The sequence below is a fragment of the Electrophorus electricus genome, chromosome 2 (genome assembly GCF_041902795.1).
Source record: "Electrophorus electricus isolate QZ-2024a chromosome 2, ASM4190279v1, whole genome shotgun sequence".
In the NCBI taxonomy this organism is placed as follows: domain Eukaryota; kingdom Metazoa; phylum Chordata; class Actinopteri; order Gymnotiformes; family Gymnotidae; genus Electrophorus; species Electrophorus electricus.
Window position 1 is genome coordinate 39,461,406 of NC_137498.1, and position 25,816 is coordinate 39,487,221.

The 25,816-nt window shown below is 39.2% G+C and overlaps 1 protein-coding gene across 3 annotated transcripts; it reads right to left on the bottom strand.

Moving 5' to 3' along the window:
* Positions 1-25,628, bottom strand: nxph1 (neurexophilin 1). Of its 3 annotated transcripts, none has more exons than XM_027010127.3 (3): positions 25,268-25,596; positions 25,018-25,171; positions 1-2,034 (listed from the first exon to the last, which is right to left on the bottom strand). In XM_027010127.3, exons 2-3 carry the CDS (start codon positions 25,069-25,071, stop codon positions 1,270-1,272), a joined length of 819 nt encoding a protein of 272 aa, XP_026865928.1. In that variant the 5' UTR covers positions 25,072-25,171; positions 25,268-25,596; the 3' UTR covers positions 1-1,269. The 3 variants fall into 3 exon arrangements, 2 of the variants coding, with proteins under 2 accessions (XP_026865928.1, XP_026865927.1); XR_003410634.3 differs by adding an exon at positions 6,100-6,330 and having other exon boundaries at positions 1,915-2,034; positions 25,018-25,628; XM_027010126.3 differs by having other exon boundaries at positions 25,018-25,596.
* Positions 25,629-25,816: the final 188 nt, after the last annotated feature.

The following is a 25,816-nucleotide window of genomic DNA, read 5'->3' on the forward strand; positions in this document are numbered from 1 at the left end:
TAAAACTTTCAGTATTTTATTCATATATATACATCTCCACTCCCAGCTTGCCCTGAAAGTAATCGTGATCATACAGGTGGTAAGTACTTATATATTTTTTGACAACTTTTACAGCCTCTGTACAAGAGCATAGGTTTCATGGAATTCACATCTACATCAGCAACACCATTTTCTTTGACTGAGAAACCAATAACAAACATATATGGGATGGGGCAGAGAGATGGGGAAAGAGAAGAATCATCAGACAGTGGATGAGGGCATATACAGAAGCAGCTCCATCATGACTGACTATGTACAATACAAACTGTTCATACAAATTAAGCTCTAAGATATAGAATACATTACTGTGTATTATAATGGCAATGAACAAGCCCTCCAACCACTGCTAGATAGTATTAACACTACAGGAGACAGTGAGGTTTGAACCATCCCAGATTATTACAGTACTAGAACATAGCCAGAACAGCTGTGGAACAACGTGGTTTATCATGTTCACTTTGTTATGTAGAAAACATGCCCCTAGTTCATCTGCAGTAGAAACCACTTTCTCAGCCACAAGTGTACCACATTTGGGTCATCCATGGCCAGGTCTCTGAGCTCCAAAAGAGAGAATTAAGCAAATCTAGGGGATGCTCAAGACCTCAGACAGGGCGGTGAAACAATTTTTGAAATTGTACAACTGATTCATCTTAGACATAATATTTTCCATATTGCACCTTTTGTGGTGAACTGTTGGCAGAAAAGATACTGTATTCACTTCCACATATTGATACTGGGTTAAGAAACAAATAACAAACAAATGTTTAATCATATAATATATTAAAAGCTTATTAAGTAAACAAACACTTGCAGCACATCATTTGGAAATGAAAATATAATATGCAGAAAATAAAATGTTATGCTTTTCCCCCATTTATATATATAATAATAATAATAATAATAATAATAATAATAATAGATGTCAAATGCCAATATGTTATCCTTACCACTGTGATAAGACATACTAATCAATTGAATATTTCATTAAAACTAATCTAAAATAGAAATGACAAATAAATCTAAAATAACCAGACTTTTACTGCAGAATTTAACTTTGCCGTCAGAATAGTAATATTTGCACAAAAAATGGATTTATTTCAAACATTAAATAAATGTGGGTCACTTTAGGCATATTTCATATTATACAAGAAACACATATTTGTTACGTGTGGGGAGAGAGCCCCATCTTTGCCTCAGCTGTCCTTTACACAGAGCCATTGATGGCAATTTTCAGCCAGAAGGGAAGTAGGGAGTGTCACTGTGGTAATTATAGTCTGGGCAGACTTTCTGCACCAGCTTGTAGTCGGTGCTGTAGAAGGAGATGTAGATGCAGATGACTTTGAAGGGCTTTGAGCAAAGCCAGGAGACGTGGCTCTGGGTCTGCTCCTGGAAGCATGTCTTGGATGGGTCGAAGTTGCAGAGCATGTTCTTTGAGCCCTTCTCTACTTTTTCATATTCAATGCGACAGTTGAAGGACTTGGAGTCCTTGGCGTCAATGACAGACTGCTGTGCTGTCAAATCAAACTCTACAATCTTGGTGGGCGGAACCAGGCTGACAGACACGTTACCCTGGCCCGTTGAGTTGTGCCGGAAGTAGACGCTGAAGGTGCCGTTGCCATGGTCGACGATTTTGCCAGTAATGAGGAGGTTGAGCTTAACTGTCTTGATATTGGAGTGGAAGTCTCCCCAGCCAAACATTTTCTTGAACTTGCCTGTCTTGACCATGGGCCGCCGCTTGGCTCGAGGCCGAGAGTCCTGCAGGTCAGTGGTGTTCCTCAGCCAGTCCCAGAGGTCCTGCTCTGAGTAGGGCTCAGGCGTGTCATAGCGCAGGTCCAGAGCTGTGGCATTCTCCTTCCCCTGCAGAGTCTGTGACAGCAGCCGACTAATGGACAAGTCCTTACTGCTCTCTGTCCATATGTGCTTTAACGTTGATTTGGGGATCCCTGACTTGAGTAACTCTGATTTCCCCGGGATGGAACCATGAACATTTGAAACCTAAGAGAACAATAGGAAAGATACTGTTTATTGAGCTGCCATGACTTCAAGGAGCACCTTGACAAACAATATTAAACAACTAAGCTTTTAATTTAGCACTGCATGCCAGGAGAAATTTTAGCAGATATTAATCTTCAATTCTAGTGATATTGACCTCTGCCAACTACTCGGGCATGTAAGTCTCCCACCCAAAAAGACAGATCAAATGGATTTGGAGGGAAAAAAAGATAATCGATCGTGGCTGTAGGCTTCAATTTGGAAGAGTATTAGCTGACAGGAGCCATCTGGGAAATAGAACAGAGTGTGGCAAATGAGGAAAAAAACAACAACATGGCGATCAGAGCCTGAGCAGCATAGTTCAGCGTTTGCTCCCCTCCTCTACACACCTTTCCTCACCTAGCGCTATGCAATGGCGGCTGGGCCATCTCTGGCAGCCCTGGTCCGATAATGGTGGCAGCCATTCAGTGAGTAAAGAGCAGGCTATTAACCATCGAGTGCTCCTTGAATTGATGATGGATGAACCCCCAGGGTTCTCTACATTTAGTACCAATGAGTGGAATTAGGTTCATACAGAGCGCACGCGCAAGGCACCGTGACATTGATTGCCTGATTTCAACTGTAAGATGTGACAGCAGATCCGTCTTGCTGAGGTTTTTGCATCTCACGGGCTGCCGTCAGGATCGATAGTTAGAAAATAAGACTTTGTAACCAATCTGGCTGACCCTTTGGATGGAATTGCCTCACAGTATGTGTCAGCATAAGGGCCATGGAGACTAGTGCTAAACATTGGGTAGAAGAGCTGGTCAGCACAGCTCACCTAACAAACTCACAGAGTACAACAAGTGGCAATCATTTCCCAGCTTTAAGAATGTTTGAATTTGAAAATTGCAAGTGAGTTACCATATAAAACTCAAAAATCTAGGGGCTGTTGAAGAAAGGTCCAGTTCAAGTATTCAATCAAAAATGCAGCAGTGTTTGAGCAATATATTAGAGCTGTATGTGTAACTGATTAATTTGTAATACCACAGTGGAATACAGATTATTTGAGAGGTTCTTCTAACATAGTCTTTATGAAGACATACTTCATTAAATGCATTGCCCACAACTCATATTGTTAGAAGCTCTGGGCATGAGCTGAATATTTTTCTGAAGAAAAGAGTATTAAAAAAGTAATAATAATGAAGATCAATTACTTTTCATCTCACCTGGGATAATGTGCCGGTCAGGCATTCGCTTATGTTGAAAGAGGGTAATGATGTGTGTTTTATGGCCACTGAATACATGCTTGGGAAGCATAATTAAAGACTTGAGTCAATTATTTATGGCTAATAACTGAAGGGAACTATACATTCATAGAGTGAGCCTCTTTGAAAGAGCGATTTTGCATCCAGTTCACTGCATATTTGTAAGTGGTGAGTACAAGTCTACTAATGAATAGATCTCAACAACTGCAAGATGGTGTATACCACTTGCTTTATTGTGTATAATGACAAGGCAGTAGAAAGGTCATTTTTATGACCTGATTCAACTGTGTTGGTTGTTTTTTATATTTTATATTTTATTTTATTCTTTGCCAGATGTCATGTTAGCTTGTGTTTTCTACCTGATTCAATACCTGTAATTACTTATTAATTAGTCACTGGATGAAACTATAATGCAGAAAGGCCCAATACCAATATGGTTCTATTGTAAGCAGTATAAGCTATGCTTTTATCATCTGTCAAACAATGAAGGTTTAACATATCACACAACAAACTAAGAAATGGGAAAAAAACAACAACAAAAAAACACTTCCAGTGAATGTATTGCCGGTAAATATATCAGCTATGTAAATGCCAGCCTCAATCAGTCATGGAACTGTTGGGATGGGAGCCAGTCTGTCTGCTAGGGCTCCAGGCAGAGCCAGCTGCAGCAACCACCTGAGGGGACAGTGCATCTGGTAAACACGAGCAGAGAAGAGTCCCGGCCGAGCCCCTGCACCTCAGCCGTTGATGGGCAGCCAGGAGTGAGCAGCTGGCCTCCCCCGAGGCACCCTGCTACCCTGCATCTGCAAGAACCACATAAGCACATGTTCTACGTGGTTTAGTGCCTTGGCCTGGCTAGTGTGGCCAGGGTAAACACCTGCTCTCCCAGTCCTGAGATTTTTCTTACAAAACTCACGCAACATGGGCCACTGCTGGACAGAAAGATGGACAGAATGACACAGGTTCTCCTCGTTCATGATCATCGAGTGTCAGTGGCCTTTCGCACTAATGGAGACTTTCAGTTTCAGTTTTTATATTTTGTAGTTCCAGACATTTGCAGTAATACTTTTTTTCCAGATTGGAGCTTTATACATCAGAAGCCCTGGCAAGACAGTCTCTCACAGTATGATGTCTCAAAGAGGATCAAACCAGTATCACCTTAAAGCAGGGGCTTCATCAAAACTGTGACAAATACCATGAATATCACATATATGTTAAAAAGTTTTAAAACACACTTCATCAGCAGCAACTTGAGAAGAGGAAATCTGATGAACATCAATAACAGCACAGAGCTCATGTGTGCTCATGAGAGCATTAAATATATATACAGTTTCCATGATTACAACCAAAGAAGAATGTCACATGCAATATTTACTGACCGCACAAATACCTGAACAGTTGTCCTACATGGATTAGAGAACATAATTACTTCATGAAGACATTTTATTAAAAGCAGCGCTGATTAGATTTCATAATGTTTAATGGCATCATTATTGCTAAATCAGTTTAGATCACACTGTCAATTGATTGCCATTAGAAAAATATACCTTTTTCACTTAAAATGGTTGTAACAAACCATTCTAAAAGCATAAATTATAACATATTTGTATTGCATTAAAGTCTAGTCAGATTCCAGTAATTAAAGTTAGTGGATTAAATAGAATAATTACACAAGCTATTTTCAAAAATGCAATTATGCTATTGCCACACATTTGTGTTTCCATCTAAGTGTTAATTTCCACTAATCAAGGTATTAATATGCATCAATAAGTCAATTAGGGTGCTAGCTGGCATTTAAGCTCCATCTTGGGTTCTTACTGACGTTATGCCAGCTTTATCTTTGTAATCATTATGCTCCCAGGCTGATGTTTAGGCTCCTCCAAATGCATCATTCTTTACAACGATCATACTAAGTATAAAATCTCCATTTGACATGGAAAGCCTAGAAATGTTTATTATAAAATAGTCAGATTATAACCTGAGAATCTTTTATGAGAATCATAAAAGATTAAAAGATCATTTGAATATACAGTAGGTTAAATTCCAAGATAAGAAACACATGCAGATATTGTAGGATGCTATGTAGAACATTTAGAGGAGTAGTCTTGTCTTTATTTCTACATTTTCTATTAAGGAGCTTGTTTTCATCAGGCAATCACAATGACCCACACTGCTATATGTTGCAAGGACAAGAAGTTGTACCCTAAAGGCACAAGCAAGTTCTGTTCATGTAAGCATATGCACATCCAGTGCTGGATGGAATATAAATGAGATGGTGATTAATTAGCATCTTCTCATCCAATCACATTACTTGACTCATACCAGCTATGAGGAGCACAAGGGCACACAATAAAACCAGTACAACTGTCTTATGATATTTCATGCAGCTCTGAAAATACTATAGAGCATGTACTTTAGTTCACACTACCAATATCCTTTCCTTATCCTTATGTACATCGTAGAAGGGTGGAGCTAGTTCTGACTTAATGAATATAGCCTTCAATAAAATAGGTTTTTATGCTATATCATGTTAGGATATCTTGTTACTAGTCACATTATTCTCAGACACAATGTCATTGTGTACACTTTCCGAACACATTTTGTTTGTTGGTGCATTCAGTAAATAACTAAATGTTCTGCAACATGAATGTATCAATGTGTATCAACCCTTCAATAGAGTGTGTACACGTTGAAGAGAAATGTTGACGTAAGGAGGCTAAGGGCAGTTGAAGGTTGACTAATAAAGGGCATTGTGCTTACAACATCTCCAGTACCATGTGCATTCAGAATGTTGGAAATGAGCGACCCTGAGCACGCTCACCTTTCCACCTCCACTGCAGGCCTATTTCGATAATGCGGTTTGCATGTGGACAAAACCTGTGTATCTAAAATAATGGGTTGTCAGTTCTGCGAACCGAGTGCAGTCCCTCCCTCCTTCAACATGTTCCACAACGCTGGGAGGAGAGAAGACAGGTTGTCCTTCCGCCTCTCAGCCGCACGCCTCCTCCTGACAGGCTGACTCCTAACACAGACTCCCCACGCTGTGCTTAGTCTGAGAAAAGGAGAGTAGAAAAATGAAAATGGAGTCCAGTTAAACCCACCAGTGCTAACGAAGCACAGCACAAGCCCTGCCTCCGGTGCGCAGAGGCATGGAGCGCCAGCCAATTAGCAGGTGAACGAAGTGTGGGGATGTGGGAGGAGCTGCAGGAGCAGGGCTGGGCCAGTGGACATCAGCCATGCAGCACTGTAATATCACGCTGGCGCCATACACTAGGACTGCCTAATGGCCTTGGAAGGAGGCTGTTTGGCGCACCATTACAGCAGGCTCTTTGGTCTCTGCACCCCCAAAAATGTGTGTATGTGGTGTGTGTGTGTGTGTGTGTGTGTGTGTGTGTGTGTGTGTGTGTGTGTGTGTGTGTGTGTGTGTGTGTGTGTGAGTGAGTGTGTGTGCCTGTGGGGGGGGGGGTTATGACGAAGAAGTAAATGCTTCTCCCTAGTCACAACACTAACGAGCCTTTGTTTGGAACTTGAACATTCTGGAAAAGACACCATTCAATGCGTGTTCAACATTTTACAACACACAGTTCATGCATTTCATCATCTACACTTCAGCAGACAGTGTGAAATAAGGACCAATTCTTTTCACTCTTTTAAAATTCTACAATTTGGGTGAATAAATTGTGTAATCATTATTAAGGTTTACAGAAGGTTTCCACAGCTCTATTAAGCTCATTATTATAGTGACAATAAGCATACTGCAGGGAACATACTGATTTTCTAAATCTTTTTTTTCATTTTGTTAGAATTTTGTAGGACAAGTAGAATTACATTTTAGTTTTATTTTAAAAGTACCCTTTTCAACCTTTGTTAAGGTCCAATAGCACAGCTAGTTCATAGTTTATTATCATGACTGAAACTTTGTGTGATGATGTCCACGACCTTTCTAAAAAAAATAAATAAAAAAACAATGTAAACGTAAACGTTCAATATGAAATTTAACTTAACCTAGTCAGTTATGCAGCAACATGCATTTTTTTTTTTTTTCCTGCACGAAGTCAGGCTCTCAGAAGATATATTATATATATATAAATCTGGAGACTAATGTGTCCTGAGGCCCCATAAATCAAAGCAGGCCTTCCTTTGTCAGCATCACAGATGGCCCTGCCGCACAATCACCCCAATTAAGAGGCAAGGAGGTGAACAAGCAGAGTGTATACGCAGCGAGAGAGGGAGAGAGCGAGAGCGGGAGAGAGTGAGATAGGGAGAGTGAGCGAGACAGTTACCTGGGGGCTGAGCAGGCTGGAGGTGTGGGGAGTTGGTCAGGGAGATGGCACCTGTTTGCCAATCATATCCAGGCCTCTTCTGATCACGGACTCTGGGCCTACCTCTGAGCCACTCCAGGGTGGAATTAATGATGGCAAACAAAGCCAGCACGAGGCTGCTCACAGATATTTGTATGTGCCTTTGCTACACTTGTCTCCCTCCGAACTAAACTTTAGTGTCACACTTAATTAGATTTTGGGACGGAATAATAAAATGGAGCCGTGTGGTTCTTCTCAATGTTATTTCTTTATTTTACTTTATTTGCCGAGCTGGTCTCTTATGTATCATTACAGTTCTAATGGGCCTATATAACCTAAACACGGTGAGATCTGTAGCAGAAAGATATAGGAGTGAGAATCACCTTGTCTGTGAGACTGGCAGTGTGCATGCATGTTTCTGCCAACCACCTGTATAAACCTAGCTATATTTTTAATGTAAAATGGTAATTCTCATACTGACAACTGGCAGGGATGCTACAGTTCATAAACACCCAAAGGCACCTCGGGTACCTTTTTTGGTTCTTGCACAACATAATATGCCTAAAATAGTTCAGTGATCATGATGCAGAGATCAATAAAGATTCAAAGCATCTACAACATGCATGTGTATATCAACACCTGGACATACTCATAAAACTTTATTATCTTATAGAATTTTGTCTCGAAACATTGCTAATAGCATTTTAATGTACTGAAATGCAGTCACAAAAATGTATAATAAATACATTAATAAATGAGAATAATCCTGCACAAAAAGTATTGCTTGTCAGACTTCAATCCATTGATAATGACAGTCTAGTCTAGTGGAATATCGGTGCTGTGTATTTCTAAGGTGCTGGAAACGTTCAAGAGTCAGGTGAAGAGCAGAATACTCTCTGGGGAGACACACATTATAATGCACGATCCTCGTTCCAAATCAAATTAAGCCTGTAATCCAATAAACTGCCATTTCTGCTGTGAGTGACCCCACAGGACCTCATTTCAAATCCATGACAAGCTTTAATCAATATGATTTAGTGGTTGAGGACACAAAAAACTTGAACAGGCAGACAAGGAGCAGTGAAGCCCACTGAGCAGATGCAGCTGTGTATTAGAGAGCTCTCTGTGCTTTGTTACAGTCCAGTACTTATTTGTGGCCATAATGTGACGCTGGAAGTAGAAAGCAGAAAGATGAATGTAGCTGGGAGAAAAGAAGAGGAAGAGAGCATGGGGATCTAGAGAACTGATAGAGAACACTATCATGGTAACCCCCTCGAGGGGCGTTTAACCGAAAGTCAGTGATCGATATGCTCATGTTTATTTGGGCAGGCCATTGACAAAGTCACTTACAGTTTACAGTATCTGACAGTGTAACTCCAACTTGCAGTTGGGAGGGGGGGGCTTTGACCAGGTTTATTTCATTCTCATCCTTCATGACAGATAAACCAGCAGTAATCCAATCTGAAGCTGATATGCAGCTATGCTGATAGTGAATTGAGGCTTTATTTGTTCATGTAAATAGTGCCAAAACAATACAATCAGCAATGTTTGAACAAGATTCATATAATTTTCTTTTTTTCTATTGTAGGATTAAACCTGAAATGAAGAGCAAACATAGAGATTTATTTTCTAGCTCAACATGATTCCCTTGAGTAGTTTATTTCTGCGGCAAGCCATTCGTTTGTTTGTGTGTATGGGTGTGTGGGTGTGTGCGTGTGTGTGTGTGTGTTTGTGTGTGTGTGTATGTGTGTGTGTGTGTGTGTGTGTGTGTGTGTGTGTGTGTGTGTGTGTGTGTGTGTGTGTGTGTGTGCTTTTGTGTGTGCATGTAAGTGTGAGTGAGACCGATAAGGATTTAGCGTGTAAGGAGAACAAACTGCATTCTTAAGAGCAGAGAATATTTCTTTTACCCCTTTAAATAAACTAGAATAAGAGGAAAACACATTAAATAGAAACACAAAAACATAAAAGTACACTCCAAAAAAGTGCTCATGATGAATACTAGAACTGCAGAAAAATCTCATCCCTGTTCCCCCACCCCAAAAAACTTCCTAATGAAATTTAAGCAGTGCAACCTGAGACAGTCACCCTTATCACTTCCTTACAATTACACTTTGCTAAATTGCTTTCCATTCACGTTGTCTGTGCTGCTTTAAACACACCCCTGAATGAGTTTCATGTTTGGGACAATGAAGCCCAGCTATGAATCCTATGGAAACCACATGGTGCCAGCTCAGTCCATGGACCAGCTACCAGATTTAATATCACAGCATGTCGCACATACAGGCTGGTTGACTGCAATAAGAGGCAGAGCCTGGGCCATATTCATAAAGAATCTCAGCATGAGTGAGACTTGGGCCAGATCCTGAACCCACTAAACTAATGCAATTTCCTGCCGAAAGGCTGAGACAGACATACTCTAGTGAGGTTTTCAGCAGAGATAAACCATGCCATATTTGTGCTGTTCAAAGTAAGCGCACTAAATCTGCTCATTTTCCCAAGGCCTACCAGTGACACGGGACTACATAAAGCTTGTCCTGCCCATCATATCCACAGAACTGTTCATTTATGTCACAGCAGAGCTAAAAACGTCCGATCCAAAACAGCTTACACTATACCAAGACAATGACTTGCTCTGAGCCAGGTAATAACGTGGCCTAAGTTTATGCATGCAAAGGTATGTACTTTATGAGAAAATGTTATGTTTTATAAACACCTCGTAGGTGTTTGATAAGAGCCATTGTCATTTCTTTCTGACCACAGCTCTGGTGTTGCATGGGTGTTTTTAGGTGGTAGACTATTCAAAGCCCTGCAATGATGCTGACACCTGGTAAGACCCCAGCAACATGCTGTGCCTGGTACCAGCCCATACCAGCACATCCTACACTGGTTTTCCATTACCATATCAATGTTACTGCTGTGTTGAAATGTTCACCACCCAAATAACATCTGAACTAAAACTGATTAGTTATGATCAGGGTAGAGGACAGCATACAAATTATAACTTGTGCATTACAATCACATCAGATAGACTATACTGAACATAAAATATTATTGCCAAACTCAGAGGTATAAATATGCCATGTATAAACACTTCTCATATATTGTACTTTGGATTGCTCTCTTAGCTAAAGGTGCTATCAGTAGATGTAGTGAACCTATCTTAGACTGGAAGGTTGAATGTGTCTGTTTCTGATATTATAAGCTGATGCACTTCCAGGCTTTTATAGTCATTAGCATTGTATCTGATGGCCAGTAAGGGTGACCCCAAAACTCGGGTCACTTGTGTGACCCCAATACTCAAACACTAGTGTGAATACCATGTGCTGGAACCTCATCCCTTGAACACTAGTGTGAACATCATGTACTGGTACCCCATCCCTCCAACACCAGTATGAACACCATGTACTGGTACCCCATCCCTCCAACACCAGTATGAACACCATGTACTGGTACCCCATCCCTCCAACACCAGTATGAACACCATGTACTGGTACCCCATCCCTCCAACACCAGTATGAACACCATGTACTGGTACCCCATCCCTCCAACACCAGTATGAACACCATGTACTGGTACCCCATCCCTCCAACACCAGTATGAACACCATGTACTGGGACCCCATCACTCAAACAGTAGTGTGAACACCACACTAGTGTGACTGCAGGGCCAGTGTGATGCATTTAATCACCGAGTACTGCTGCTGAGATAGAGGGGCTTTTGTATGGCATGTAGCTCTCGACTGAGAGCTCTATTATTATGGTAACATAATTATAATCTTGTTTCCCTTTTCATTTGAGCAAAGGAATATTTGCAGCCACCAGATCCAGCAACTGAATGAACTGCAAATAGATGAAAAAGGCAAGGGGTGTAAGCTTAGGGGAAGCCTGAGTGCAGATGCAAAATGCAGAAGATCTATGAGGCTACACAAATAAAGCCCTAAAATAGTGCATTAATTTTCAACAAGAAAACATTTGAAATAATTCATTTACATTTTTCTTTTTTCTTTTGCTTATTGTCCAGACCCAAACCACTCATGTGGTTATAAAAAAAAAAATAAATAATAATAATAAAAAAAACCTTTAAAATGTAAATGTATGGGCTTTTAAAAAAAAAAAAAAAAAAAAAAAGGAGTCGTGTCTTGTCTCTCAGAGCTTCTCTGTTTGCAGGTTCTTACTACAGACAGCAGGGCATGTGGTTAATTTCACTGATGAGTTACAGATGAGGGAATAAGAAGAAGACTATGCATAAGAAAAAAAAAATGTTTGACTCAATTAGACCTAGGGATCCATAATAATAAATCTGTTGCCATAAATACCTCCATGCCTCCACCTCCTTATGGTAAAAACAGGTGTGCATAATAGCCTATACTTTACAGCTAATGCTCAAGGGATCCTTGTTGCACTGGGACATAGAATTCTTGATGATGCATCAGGTTGTTTGACTCTGTACTATCTGGATGCACCATTCTAAGATGATTATATTACTGACAATCAGTGACACACACAGAGAGAGAGAGAGAGAGAGAGAGAGAGAGAGAGAGAGAGAGAGAGAGAGAGAGAGTTTGTGTTTGTATGTTGGTGTGTATGCACGTGCATGCATGGGCACAGTGCAGAGACAGAAATAGTCCAGCTGAGAGAGCAGGAGAATGAGAAGGGAAAGATGCAGAGAGGAGTCATTTAGAATGACATGCATTTATGATGGTGGTGCAGCAAAGCAGTAGCATCAGAAATGAAAGTGATATTTGTATGCTAGACTTAACATTAAAAAGTTAAATATAATGTTCTTCCAATTACCAACATGTTAATGCAATGATGTGGAGTGTAAAATCTTTCTTATCACTGTTTTTCTGTGGTACAGCAGAGGTGATCTTACAACATCGTTTCACAGGCTCCCAGGGCTTGATTTTAAAGGAAGTGGATATATTTGTGTCAAGTGGAGATTATAAAACTAATTTCAAAACCCCCTTCTGGGTTATCCACTGCTCTGATTACTAAGTATTTCTTGGTGAGACATACTGTCCCATTGGACTAATGCACTTTCACAGACTAATAGCACATCAAAGCAAGCCCTGGAGTAGTACAGGCAGCCGTAGAAGAACCACTTCCTTTTTCTTCTTGGATAGGCACAAATAGTCTGCTACTGCTGGTGTATATTTCAAGACTGTTCAGAGGTTTGGCATTCAGGAACACCAATGGAGCTATTAATGAAATGCTAAACTTAATGAAATGCTAAATAGAATAATTCTTAGCCCTTGGATATAAGTTTTACAAAATCAAGTGCATTTTAATCAGAATTAAATTTTGTGCATGAGCAATTTTATGTGCATGCGCATATTGAATGTCTGCAAACATACACACAGAGACAGATACAAACAGAACAGGTGCACATTTTTCATAATTTTGAATTATTTTTCATATAAGTAGCTTCTAAGTGCACAGGGTGAAACAGGTGAAAAGAACTGTATCATTATCTTTTAATAGCCACATGGTGTGAGCAGTTTGGTGTGACTGTGGATCAGTGACAATATCATTGGAGGCAATGCTTGAGCATGGCCCTCTATATGATAGCTGATAGCAGCATTTCCCAAATGCACTATGCCACTTCATGTGGACTTCTTCCTCATAAAATCACTATTACAAAGCATAAAATGCGCACACACACATACATACACACACACACACACACACACACACAAACACACAGAGGGAGAGAGAGAGAGAGAGAGAGAGAGAGAGAGAGAGAGAGAGAGAGAGAGACAAACACATGCAGAAAGAGAGAGAGAGAGAGAGACACACACACACACACACACACACACACACACACACACACATGCTTGACATTACCCATTTTTGTGACTAATAATGCATTTGTGCTGACTCTGAAAGCCTTCCTGGCCATAAACCCATTCAATTAATACTGGGGTTCTTTGGCAATGGTTTTACTGCCTGAGCCATTCACTGAGGATTTTGTATAGTCAATAGTTTACAGATTTCTCTAGTGGATTTATATTTGTGTGTGTGTGTGTGTGTGTGTGTGTGTGTGTGTGTGTGTGTGTGTGTGTGTGTGTGTGTGTGTGTGTGTGTGTGTGTGTGTGTGCGTGTGTCTGTGTGTGTCTGTGTGAGAGGGAGTGAGTAGGACAGAGAGAGTCACAGAGATGGAGGATGGTGGATTTTCGGTGATGTTTCTGATGGCTGATGCCTGAAGACAGACAGTTCATATAGAATTTCAGAAAACAAATCAAGAGAAGTAAAGCCATTTCAACACCAGTTTTACTTTAAAAGATTGTTTTAAGAGAAATGCAGCTATTTAAAACCATGCAGTAGTTTATGGGTCCTGTCAGTAATAATTCAGAGCCCAGTGGGAGACTGAAACCCGGTATGAAAGTGCAGTTTTAGGAAAGAAATTGAAAAATGTCAAGTTAAATTATCAGATTGATGAATTTGCATGTCTGACTATAGAGAAATGTCATGGGCATCAGTCTAGTTGAAACAGTCTTGACAGAAAACATCAAACGCTTTCTGTTGCTACCTGTGTTATGTTAGGCCAAAAAAACTGAGATGAACTTTTAGTGTCTTATGCATTAAGATGGCATGATAAATGACACAAGAAACACTTGACATCTGCCATTTTACCATTAGATGCTGGGCGTCTCAGACTCCATGATTCCTTTAGACAACTATTTAACTAAAATATATGCAATGCCTTGGAAATAGAGATATAGAAATGGAAATAAAGATGAGTTGAATAGAGATAAAAGTGTGCATTCTAATTATTATTTTTAGGTTTCCTAAATCTTTTAGTTTTTAAGGACATTAAAACTAAAAGAGCTATTTAATTAGTTAGTTAACTAGTTAACTAGTCAAAATGTGCTTCTATAGACACCCTAGAAAAGCTAACAGTGAATAGGATCAAGCAATCTAGTAAAACATATAGCAAAACATCATGCATATATTTTCATACACATTCTCGGACACACATCAACACTCACGCAGATACTCACACAGAGACACACGCACACTTGCCACCCCCCCCACCCCCCCACCACCACCACCACCACCACGACACACACACACACACACACACAAACAGACAGATCATTTCGTGCCATTTTGCAGCGCCCTCCCTGAGGAGGCATTGTGAGAGCATTTGCTTCGCTGTCTGTAGCTGAGAGCTTGCAGCTATGGAGCAGACTAATGTTTTAAGTAATGGCTTTTGAGAGCTGGCAGATTGGCAGTGTTCAGGCACCACCGGGAGAACAGAGAGCATCTATCACAATGCCACGCCGCTCCACCCCTCACTACTCCCATCATCTTCAATTGATCTGATAAATACCCCGCAATCCATACATAGGAAAGCACACCTCCCTAATTAAAACAGACACCTCAGGACTTCTTCGGAGGAGGGTTTTTTGGGGTGGGGTTAAATGTCTTATTAACTTCACTAAAATATTGTTTCATCATTTTTGCAAAATTTTCATAAATATGACAGTGACTTTTGAAAAGCCCCAGTTCAAATAAAAGAGTAGGTTTGTCATTCTCTGAAGAATCTAAGGCTGGCTAACAGTAGGCTGCATACAGTGATGATTATTGCATTTCTTATGCATGGGATTCCTGGTAAACATACATTCTTGCAGTGATCTCAGCTTGCTGAAGAGTCTGAGCAAATCAAGCTTGGATGTGATTAAATGTCACTATAAATCATCAGTTACCTCATTATTGCTCACCCATATAACCAGGCAGGAAGTATTCAATTGTTGAATTCATTTTGAGATGAAACCTTCCAAAAATGACATGGGCCTCTTAAACCACAGTTAAACACAGTTCTGTTGTGTACTTCCTGTAATGGGAATTATTTACCAGTGCCACTATGAGAGAAACTACAATATGCAGCAGCTCCATCAGATAAATGCAAACAAACTCAAAACAGTATGTAACATATATCTGGGCAAGTCCTGTCAAGCATGTTGCCTTGCACAGTCTGATTATAAAGTCTGAGCCACTGAGACAAGGTCACATCTTATGGTGAGGAGGAGTGCTTTTGACAACCATAGGAAATAGCACTGCAGGAAACAAGAAATGCTAAAATTATAAACTTGGATGTAAGTTTCGTGTCCATTTATGTGGAATAAATCCACATACTTTCCAGTGGCTGTGTGAAAAATTCTTTCTGTTTTCCATTTTTCCTCTACAACAGTATAAATCAACGTTTAAAGAGAGGTCTTATAGGGCTAATTGGATTAGTTTACTAATCAGGTCAAAAGTTAAAGAGCCATTTCTAAGTTTACTGAAACCTGTCTTTACACAGTGGTGTGAAACCACTTCTTAAAAGAAGAACTCAACACAATCAGTGTGGCAAATGCAGTCATCTGAAAAGGGCTTACTCTACTTGAATTCATTTTAAATGGCTTTAAATTAAACATTCACATTATGCTAGCGCAGTGCAATGGTTTTTTCCTGACAAACATGAATAAAATGTAAAGCTGAATAAAAATTAGTTAACACACATTATTCTCCAGATTTAAAAAACTCTGGATCAAACATATCAAGCATCAAAACCGCAATGCATGCCACTAATTACAATGTTTCAACACAGTGTTTTAATGTATAAGGAGTAAGATAAAAAAAATCTATGAAAAGTGCCATTATGGTGATGCAAACACAAAACACTTACCCATGACGTGTCCATAAAACAGGGCAGACAATAAAAAGCACTCTACAGCACCTAGAGCTTTCTCTAGTCTAATGAACCTACGGTAAATGTGTGAACCCCAATAATGCACTGTAGTGTAACTTTTTTGATTAGGTGCTTCTATAACTCTGCTTTGTGCACTCACACAAACACACACACACAGTCACAAAGAACTACACAAGTGCACATTCAGTCACAAAGAAGTGGTTTGAGCATGAGCTGTTGACAGAGGAAGAAACAGAAATGAGTGAGAATACAGAAAGAGAGAAAGAGAAAGAGAAGGAGGAAGTGAGGGACTGAGGTGGGCAAGAATGGGTGAGTCACATAGTCTGTCAATTGATTGTGATCAGTTCTTATTCAGTGGTGGTCTCTTCCACCTTTTAATACTTTCGTCTTCAGGACACATCTTATCTTGACAATGCCCGGCAGCTATCAGTCAAGTTACCTGAGTGCTACGTCCCACATGTCACCTCTCTCAAATATCCCTCCTACACATGTCTCTCCATGAATTATTTCACCTGAACATTTTTCTCGGCATCCTACACTGGCAGGGTGCTCATATGGCCAAAGAAAGTGAAAAAAAAATGCAATTCTGGAAATCAATAAGACTGAAATCTCCGGGGCCAAGCCATGAAATGTAATATTGTCATCCAATGAATGAGGAGTGACAAGCACTGTGATTGGTCTTTTCTTCTTGTTAACAGTTCTGCAGTGTTCACATGCCACACAAGTGTTCTTTCTCTCTCTACCAGCTTCTCCTGTTATGACAGAAATGTATGAATGTATCGCTTATTGACTGACAGCTACAATAAAACTAAGAACAGAGTGCTTGAGCTGGATATGTAACAGATGCACATCTACATGCATGCACACGCTCAAACACACACACGCACACACACACACACACACACACACACACACATAAAATACATACAAACACTTGAAAGTAACAAATCAGCTTTGATCTTTATGAAAACAATATCACAATGAAATGTTTCATGAGCATATGTTAGTAAAAAATGTGCTTAGGAACTGTATACTTGCAATAACAAAGATTTTTTTAAACAGACTTAATTTAGATGGGGGTGATTTGGTATTCATCATCTATATACCATCATTATATATATATACCTTCAAAAAAAAAAAAAAAAAAAAAAAAAAAAAAAAAATATATATATATATATATATATATATATATATATATATATATATATATATATATATATATATATAATTATTTGCATTATTTTCTCCTTGTGGATTTTTTTTACATAGAATGAAATTAAGCTTCAGTTCACTGCTAAATCATTGAGCCCCAGTTAAGAAGTTATTAATGCAAGTGCCCAGTGACTGCAGATGAATAGCTGAGAATATATGTAGAACAGTGTCCACTGACACTATAAGTGCCCCATGATGTGTGTGACAGAGCTCTGCACTAGTGGATGGAGGCTAAAAATGACTCCAGAAACAGTTCCATCACTGCTGGTATATTTGGTACCAAATGGAACATTGTGACATTTTCTGAAGGGATAATTCTATGATTTTAACAGTTCTGATAAGAAAATTGCCTTCCCTCTGCAGCAAGATATTTTTATTTTAAGAAATTGAACAATTGCAAGGACTTTAAAAAAGAAGGTGTAAAGTCAAGCATGACTCATGACAGCCACTGACTGTTCGGCCGCTCTACCAGGGGACAAGCATTCTGAGCCTTTCAACCACGTCCCATTTTTAAGGCAAGTTTTGTTAAGCTTATAAGATAAACACACCAAAAAAAAAAAAAAAAGGTCAATAACATTAGCCACACTACATAAACCCGTAAAATCCAAAATTATATCTAAAGTTTTTTTTAACAAAGGTTTCTCTTGCTATATTAAATTCTATAAATGTGATGGTATGACCATATTAAATGTAATTGTATCCTGTGTTAAATTGTAATTTGTTTCTGTTTACATTTATGATAAAACTCTTATTGAGTAAGATAAATTAAATAAATCCTATTATAAAGATATGTGGGATTTTCAGATCTGAACATTTTTTTAAGGGTTTGGCTTCATTATCTTCACATGCTGATAGTTATTACTAAGAATGTGCTTAGAATGTGCTTAGAAATTTCAACATGGTCCAATTGTACTAACTGAGAAGTTAACCTCTCTACAAAGAGGTGGTTCACCATGTCTGTCAGTTATGTTGTGCATGCACAGCCAGCATATAGATGGGTAGGCTAAGGGAGACACTTTGGAGAGACATTTGGAAGGATGGTGTGATGTTAAAGGAAGAGGTGTGTTCCCTCGGTAGATAAATTGGATGCACGTTATTAATACCTGAAAACATTGTTTATAGCCACTTTGAGGTATTCAAATAGGCCAAGATTAAATATATGTCTAATAAAAGGAATTTCAATATTAATTTGGTCCCACTCCTTATCTCTGTCCTAAATTTTATGTAGTTCCTTCAGAGGGGATGAAATGTGTAGCATGGAATATTTAGAGAACAAAGCCTATTAATGCATGCTGAATACTGATGGTCACAGGAATACTAAGAGCTTCCTCACTCATCCCTGAAGAGCAGCCCTTAAGACCTTGTCTGTAGATAAGATATTTGTATATATTGCTCCCAAATAGTCCAGACCAACTCTTGAACTACTAATATTTCTATTATTTAAACATCTCTAGTTTTTACAAGATTGCACAAAAAGACATGGATATGAATTTGGTTTAATCCAAGCAATGACAATAGATGGTATTTCTCCAAACAAAGCAGGTCTTGCCTATGGAGTAATCCATCATCATTATTTTCTGACTGATGTTTATGGCACTAACATTTTGCATTCATCACTCCCAGTCCAACCTTTTAAAACACATGAATAGAAGTTCAGAGTTTCAGCAGCATCTTTGGTTACTTTGGGGTTATGGCATATTTCTTAACTTTTTGCATGGAGACTTTGAAGGAGTTCCTATCATGAGATTACACAAGGCAAAGGGCTGGGCAGAATGCTACTATATATAGTGAGGATGACCCCGCCACCCCCAACCCCCACCCCCAGGAGGTTCAGGTCCTTCTGGGGTATGACTTTCCAGATCCACTGTCCTTCTGTGGTTCAAATAAACACTGACCTCTGAACTCTGACCTGTGAATATGATTGAATTTCAGGAGGAGTTGGTGAAGGGGAGAATGGAGACTGTAGTCATTAATCAAACCAACCTTGTTTTACCTCCACCCCATGCTGAATCCTAAAGCTCTCTGTCTGCCTAAGCTCTGTTTTTGTCTGCGTCTCTGGCCCCTGTGTGTGTGTGTGTGTGTGTGTGTGTGTGTGTGTGTGTGTGTGTGTGTGTGTGTGTGTGTGTGTGTGTGTGTGTGTGTGTGTGTGTGTGTGTGTATGTGTGCATGTGTGATCACATGTGCGTAGCATAAGGGCTCCATGAAAGTTTGACATGGGAGGTTGGGGACAGACATAGGAAAGTGTAAAAGTTAAATTCAGGACATGAGTGATGTGATAAACAGACTAACAATAAACAAACAAATAGATTAATTAATTGGGGTGATTTTACAGAGTTAAAAATGGGAATAATTAATAATAATAATTTCACATGACGTGTTACCAGGAACCAGGCATCCAAAAAGCAAAGCTCTGTCAATGACTCATTGTGTGCAAACGGTAAGGTTTTTCCATTCACTGATACCAAAAACAGATTGGAATGTTAGATAGATATACTGTTACAGACTGAATTAGAGGAACTTTTCAAACACCTCAGTGCCTCAGTCACATCTCACACATGACCATATATTATCCACACACACATTTATCTTCCACACATGTTAATCTTAATTCTAAACTCAAACTTAAGTCTCACCATAACCTGATTCAAAAGTTTATTTTTACAGTGTCGGCAGTGTTCTGGAGTAATATGTGTGTGTGTGTGTGTGTGTGTGTGTGTGTGTGTGTGTGTGTGTGTGTGTGTGTGTGTGTGTGTGTGTGAGTGTGTGTATGCGTGTATGTGTGTGTGTGCGAGCATGTGTGTGTTTGTGTTCTAACATGGAATGCATGCAGAGTATATTGTACATATGGATCATCCATATTTTATTACTTATAGTTTTATTTGTTGATCTTTGGTGCAGCACTTCTCATACATTAACATAATGTGATTGTTCTTAACTGTGATACAGGTACCCTTAACAAGAGCAATGAGTGTGATAAATAGACTGTGTAATTCATTTGAACACAAGTCTGTTAAATAGTAATGTGTGTGTGTGAGAGTGTTTGTGTCTGTGCATATGTGAATGTGTGTGTGCGTGTGTGTGCGTGTGTGTGCGTGAGTGTGCGCACATACATTTGTGCATGTATGCATGCAGGCAAGCATGTGCGTGTGTGTGTATACACATGTATACATGGGAGTGATTGTACACAGGGGCTTGTAGAGAGCTTACACTGTTCCACAAATAGCCTAAACAGCTATTTAAACACTTCATTTAAACTCCCAGCATCTCTGCATAACTTCACTCAGTTGAACATCATTTAGCCTTGAAACACTTGTATGGCACAAGCACTAAGAATTAAGCATTTCTCTCTACTGCCACACACAGCTGGACTTTGATGTATACTGCTATATTGAATAAATTACACATCCTATCTACTTCTGTCAATTTTACCAAGGTCTTCAATGGCTATGTTTCTTTTTATCACAACTAAGCAATACTATGTAAATGTCCTTCCAATATTTCCTTTACCAGCCCTTTATCCTTAAGTTGGCTGAGTGCTGACAATTATTATTAGTATTCTGGTATTAAAAGCTTTTGTGAAAGTTCCTGTAATTGTTCTGCTGATCTAGTGGTTAATATATGGTTCTCTAGGGAGTAGTTTGAGGCTATGCCTTGTCATTTCTACTTAACACCATTACAGTGATTGTCTACAGGAAAAGCACATGTGGTGATGTCTCCCCAGGTGATGGAGAGCTGTGCTTGTGCTTTCTGAAGCGCAGATGAGGTTTTAATGCACAAAAGGCTGAGGGATTTTACCCGAACAAGTCATTTCACACCTGCTTGGCCTTGCATTAGACTCAAGTGGGTTAGCGCAGACCTTGGCCACAGCTTTCCAATGAAGTCTTAAGTGGAGTGGAACTAGTCAGCTAAGCAGTACCTCCAAACAGCTGGAGTGCTTGAGTAAGCATGGAAGAAGCCAGGGATTTCACTTTTCATGCTATTTAATGTGAAGCATTTGTGTGGCTTTTCTGTGTACATGTCTGTACAAATTTTATAATAGCGTTTAGGAAACAGGCACGTGACAATGACATTATCAAGTCCACTGCGTGTTTTTTCCTAGGATGTTGTTTCCTGCCTGCCATTTAATAGTTAATGCTAACTGTTAATGTGTGCAGTATTTGCAGTCTTTTTACACTCAAAACTACTAAATTGCAGGACAAGGCAATCCTTTTAGCAAGGCAATACTTCATGTAAGTTAAATTTCAGTAACGCCAGAAGCAAATCTTCACGTGTTTATGTAAATGTATAGCTAATTTCTCTACACACCATTTATTTAATCGTTGATTTCATTAAAAAAAAATGCTCTGCAGTGTTATTGAATTGCTTGTCCTTTTTCGGAGGACTAACGATGTAGTTATGTTACGTCATTCCTAATGCTCTCGGTCCACCGGAGACCTGCTTTTCGCACCTGCTGCAGCGCTCGCCTGCTCTGCTTTATCGGGGTCATGGAATGTTGGAGCGGACAAGAGGCTTAAGCAGAGACAAGAGACTTAAAGACGAAATAAAACCGTCAAGGTTCAACACTAATCCTCGCACGTTCGACAAGAACTGAAGTTTCACTAACCGAGTGAAATCTGTTAAAAGATATATGCCTACATGGTAGGGACACTTCGGGTTTGATGTTCAACATTAATTGTGTAAAGATAATTGGACTTTCCAGTGAAACATTTACGCGGTTTCCAACAAGTCATCTCTTTGCATTGTTTATTAGAGCAGCCGATGTGTCAAAAAACCAATTAACAATTAAAAAGTAATGCCAGTACTAACCACCCGCTTCCGCAATTCTGTTTCCTTTGTTGTAAAATAATTGGAATACTATATGTCTGGTATTTCTCTTCATATTACAGAAATAGGCCAAATAGATGAGTTAAAACAAATGCTAAATCGTATTACAAAAACAGAAGACATACCTTGATCACAAGCGTTAATACAATGCTCTAAATTACGATACTTATTTTCAGGGTTTGATGTAATGAGTGGGGGAAAAACGATAATTTTGCTGGAAAGAAAGAAAGAAGCGGACTATTTCGCTTAGCGTGCGCTGTGAAATATTTTTGCGGATCTGTCCAAGGTCCTGAAATCCGTTTTGGCATAAAGAGAGCATTAAGGACAAAGGTTAAAAACTCCGAATTCAGAACACTGCAAATCATTATACATACTGTTTAATTAGTCCTGCATTTGCTTTTGTATATAACCTGCATATTTGAACTTAAAAAAAGGTCCCTTAAAAAATACATAAATAATATATTTTTTCATCTGATTTATGCTACATGCTTAATTTGAAACATGACTATATTGAATACAAATCACTTTTTTAAAATGTCAAAACTAGTGAAATTTAACAAAATGGGCGGGGGGGGGGTTATTTAAGCTTTTTTAAAATTGAAAAAAGTGTGAAGTTAATTTTTGCGGCAGAAGAAAGTATTAAAGTTTACTGCTGTCATTTTTTCTCACTTTCATTTAATGACAGTGACAGTAATTCAAAAGAAAGAAAGAAAGAAAGAAAGAAAGAAAGAAAGAAAGAAAGAAAGAAAGAAAGAAAGAAAGAAAGAAAGAAAGAAAGAAAGAAAGAAAGAAGTGAAATGACATTTCTTCAGTGTGTTTTTCCTGTTTACTAGAGCTCTGTTTAAAAGTATACAAATTATTTCTGGATAAAATATCTCGGCGAACCAGACAGCATAAAGATGACTGGAAAAGCTCATAGCACTCAGTACACTGATAAGAGATAGTCCCCCAGCCAAAGGGATTACTCTGCATCTTCTCTCATATCTTGTCCTGATAAGAGGCTTTGAAATGTCTAAAACTCTAACTGCAATGAGCTGGACGAAGAGTGACTATCTGAACCCACATAATGGGACAATACCAAAGACTGGTACAGTGTCCTCAGCATTGATTGTTCTATTTGTGGCCATCAGCTGAATTAATGTAGACATAGGCTAAACTGCATGTTGCCTTTTCTCTAACATTACATATAATTAAACAATGTCCTTTCATTATTTTACAAATTGGCCATACCTTTTGTGCAAAAAATAATAGTACATCCTCAAAACAATTAAAATTATATCCGTGTGACGATTTGCAAGGTCTCCTTAATGAAAGTAGGCCTTCAGCTTGAAAAAGACATCATAGCAATTCGCCACTACATTAATAAACTTCCCCATTCTAATTGCATTGTGCTTATTGTCTTTCAAAGTCTCTTACTGTCACCATGAGCTTTAGTCGTAACTAAAACCTAATATTTTAGAATCTGAGCACTTGTAATAATAAACCAAACTGTTGAATGATAGATGGAATTTTGAGAAACAGTTTACACTGTGTTTTAATGGCAACAAACCGAATTGAACCAAATTAGTGAAAAATTAAGTATAAGCGCTTTCTAGTGTGCTAGTGTAATATTACATTCATTACATTAAGAACGTGTTTGTGCGTGTGTGTGTGCGCGCGCGCCCGCGCGTGCGTGCGTGCGTGTGTGTGTGTGTGTGTGTGTGTGTGTGTGTGTGTGTGTGTGTGTGTGTGTGTGTGTGTGTGTTTGAGTAAGAGCGAGGGAGAGAAACTTAAATAGTTTCATAGTACTGCTTTTAGGATTTAATAATCAAACTAGCTACATGCGAAATGAGAATGTGTCTTCGGAAAAACGCACACGTCTTTTCATAGAAAAAAAATCTCACAAGAGCTCTAACTCACCTAGTAGTTCCAACAGAGTCCTTTACGGGAATAACGTAATAGGACTATGACATGCATTATACCGTTTACCCTAAATAATATATATTAAATTACTTTGTTAATTTTGCTTCTTGTACGTTTAGGTTGCAAATATATGCACGTTTATGCCAATTACGCGGTTATTCACTAACAAATCATCATCGTTTATAAAAGGGCATCTTACTATAACTCGGCAAGGACCGTTGTATTTTTATTTGCCTCGGGTCTCCTCTTTTTATAAGGCCCCTGAGACGAGTAGTGTATCCTACATCGGAGAAAGGCTTAGCAGGGCCAAGCACCATCCAAATAGTAACTTGGAGACCCACCTCAATTTTCGTTTATTGTGGCGCCCCCATGAGTCTAAACATCATCATAACATTCTTTTTCTATTTTCACGTCACAAGGCACCATCAAAGAGAAATTCTGGACTTTTCAAAAAACGTTATGTTTGAAAAGAATGAAAAGAAATCAGTTTTGTCAAGTTATTTTTTCCCTAATTATAAGTGAACAATGTCTTCCATCGGTCAAGTGTGAAAAGAGTAAAGATGTTCTTGTCTTCTGCTTAATGGCCATATTATTAATTCGAGGTTGCTTTTAAAGATTAGGGAAAAAGTTGTTGTATTTCTCCTCTGAAAAGAGATACATCAAATTACCACTGGTTTTGTCTGTATATATAATCATAGAAATGTGCAAACAGTAAAAGTGTAGCTTCAATACCTTTCCTCTTATTTCAGTAAAACTGAAAGGCTTGTTTTTATCTACTCAAATAAAGTCTAAGAATAAAGACTTACCAGGTACACCGTTGGTGTGAGGAGAAAGACGGCGCACCAACACATAGCCCGCATCCTCCTTGATCTCAAACTTCCACTAATTTCCCTTCGTTGTTTCTTTTGTCTTTGAGGAACATAGATCCAGGTGGTATCCGCTTTAGAGAATGATTAAGACCTTCAGAATAGATAAAAATGACATTATAGACCCCATGACCACAGAAACCGCTTACACTTGCACACAGGTAGGGAGGGAGCGCAAATTAACGATTACATAGGCATTAATCCAGACAAAGGGTGAAGCACTGTCATATTTCAGAGTAGTGAGGTTCAATTCATAGCAGTCATGTGAGAAGTCTTGGGGTGGTCGTCTTGGTGCCTTGCTTGGCTCGCTGTGTAGTCCTCTCAGAAAAAGGACAGAAGCTTTCATGCGCGCTTGCCAGTCAGCGGAGGCTTTATATCGCCCGCTCTGAGACACGCTCCCTTCAGTACATCCGGAGAGAAACTCGGCGCCAGCCAGCTAGAAAGGGAGAGGGGGTGGGACGAAGAGAGCCGTGGAGATTAAAGAGCAGGACGAGATTGGTCCGAGACGAGGATATCACACGGCGGCGAAAACTAAAGCGCTCGGAAACCTGCGGAAAGCATTTCACTTGAACGAGACTAGTTGTGGGGGTCTTATGAGCTGAGCGACTTGACTAGGCACACTTTCCGTGCTTATAATATAGCCTCGTATGCAAACATGATTCTTCATGTCTTTTCTCGAGATACCCCGAGGTATAAAAATATATTATCTATGTGAAACAAATAGTACAATAAAGTTGAC

Excerpts from the sequence above, each read along its gene's own strand:
- nxph1 (XM_027010127.3), bottom strand. The coding sequence starts at position 25,071 with ATGCGGGCTATGTGTTGGTGCGCCGTCTTTCTCCTCACACCAACGGTG. Across the intron at positions 2,035-25,017 it reads TCACACCAACGGTGTACCTG|GTTTCAAATGTTCATGGTTC; the intron begins GTAAGTCTTTAT and ends TTGTTCTCTTAG.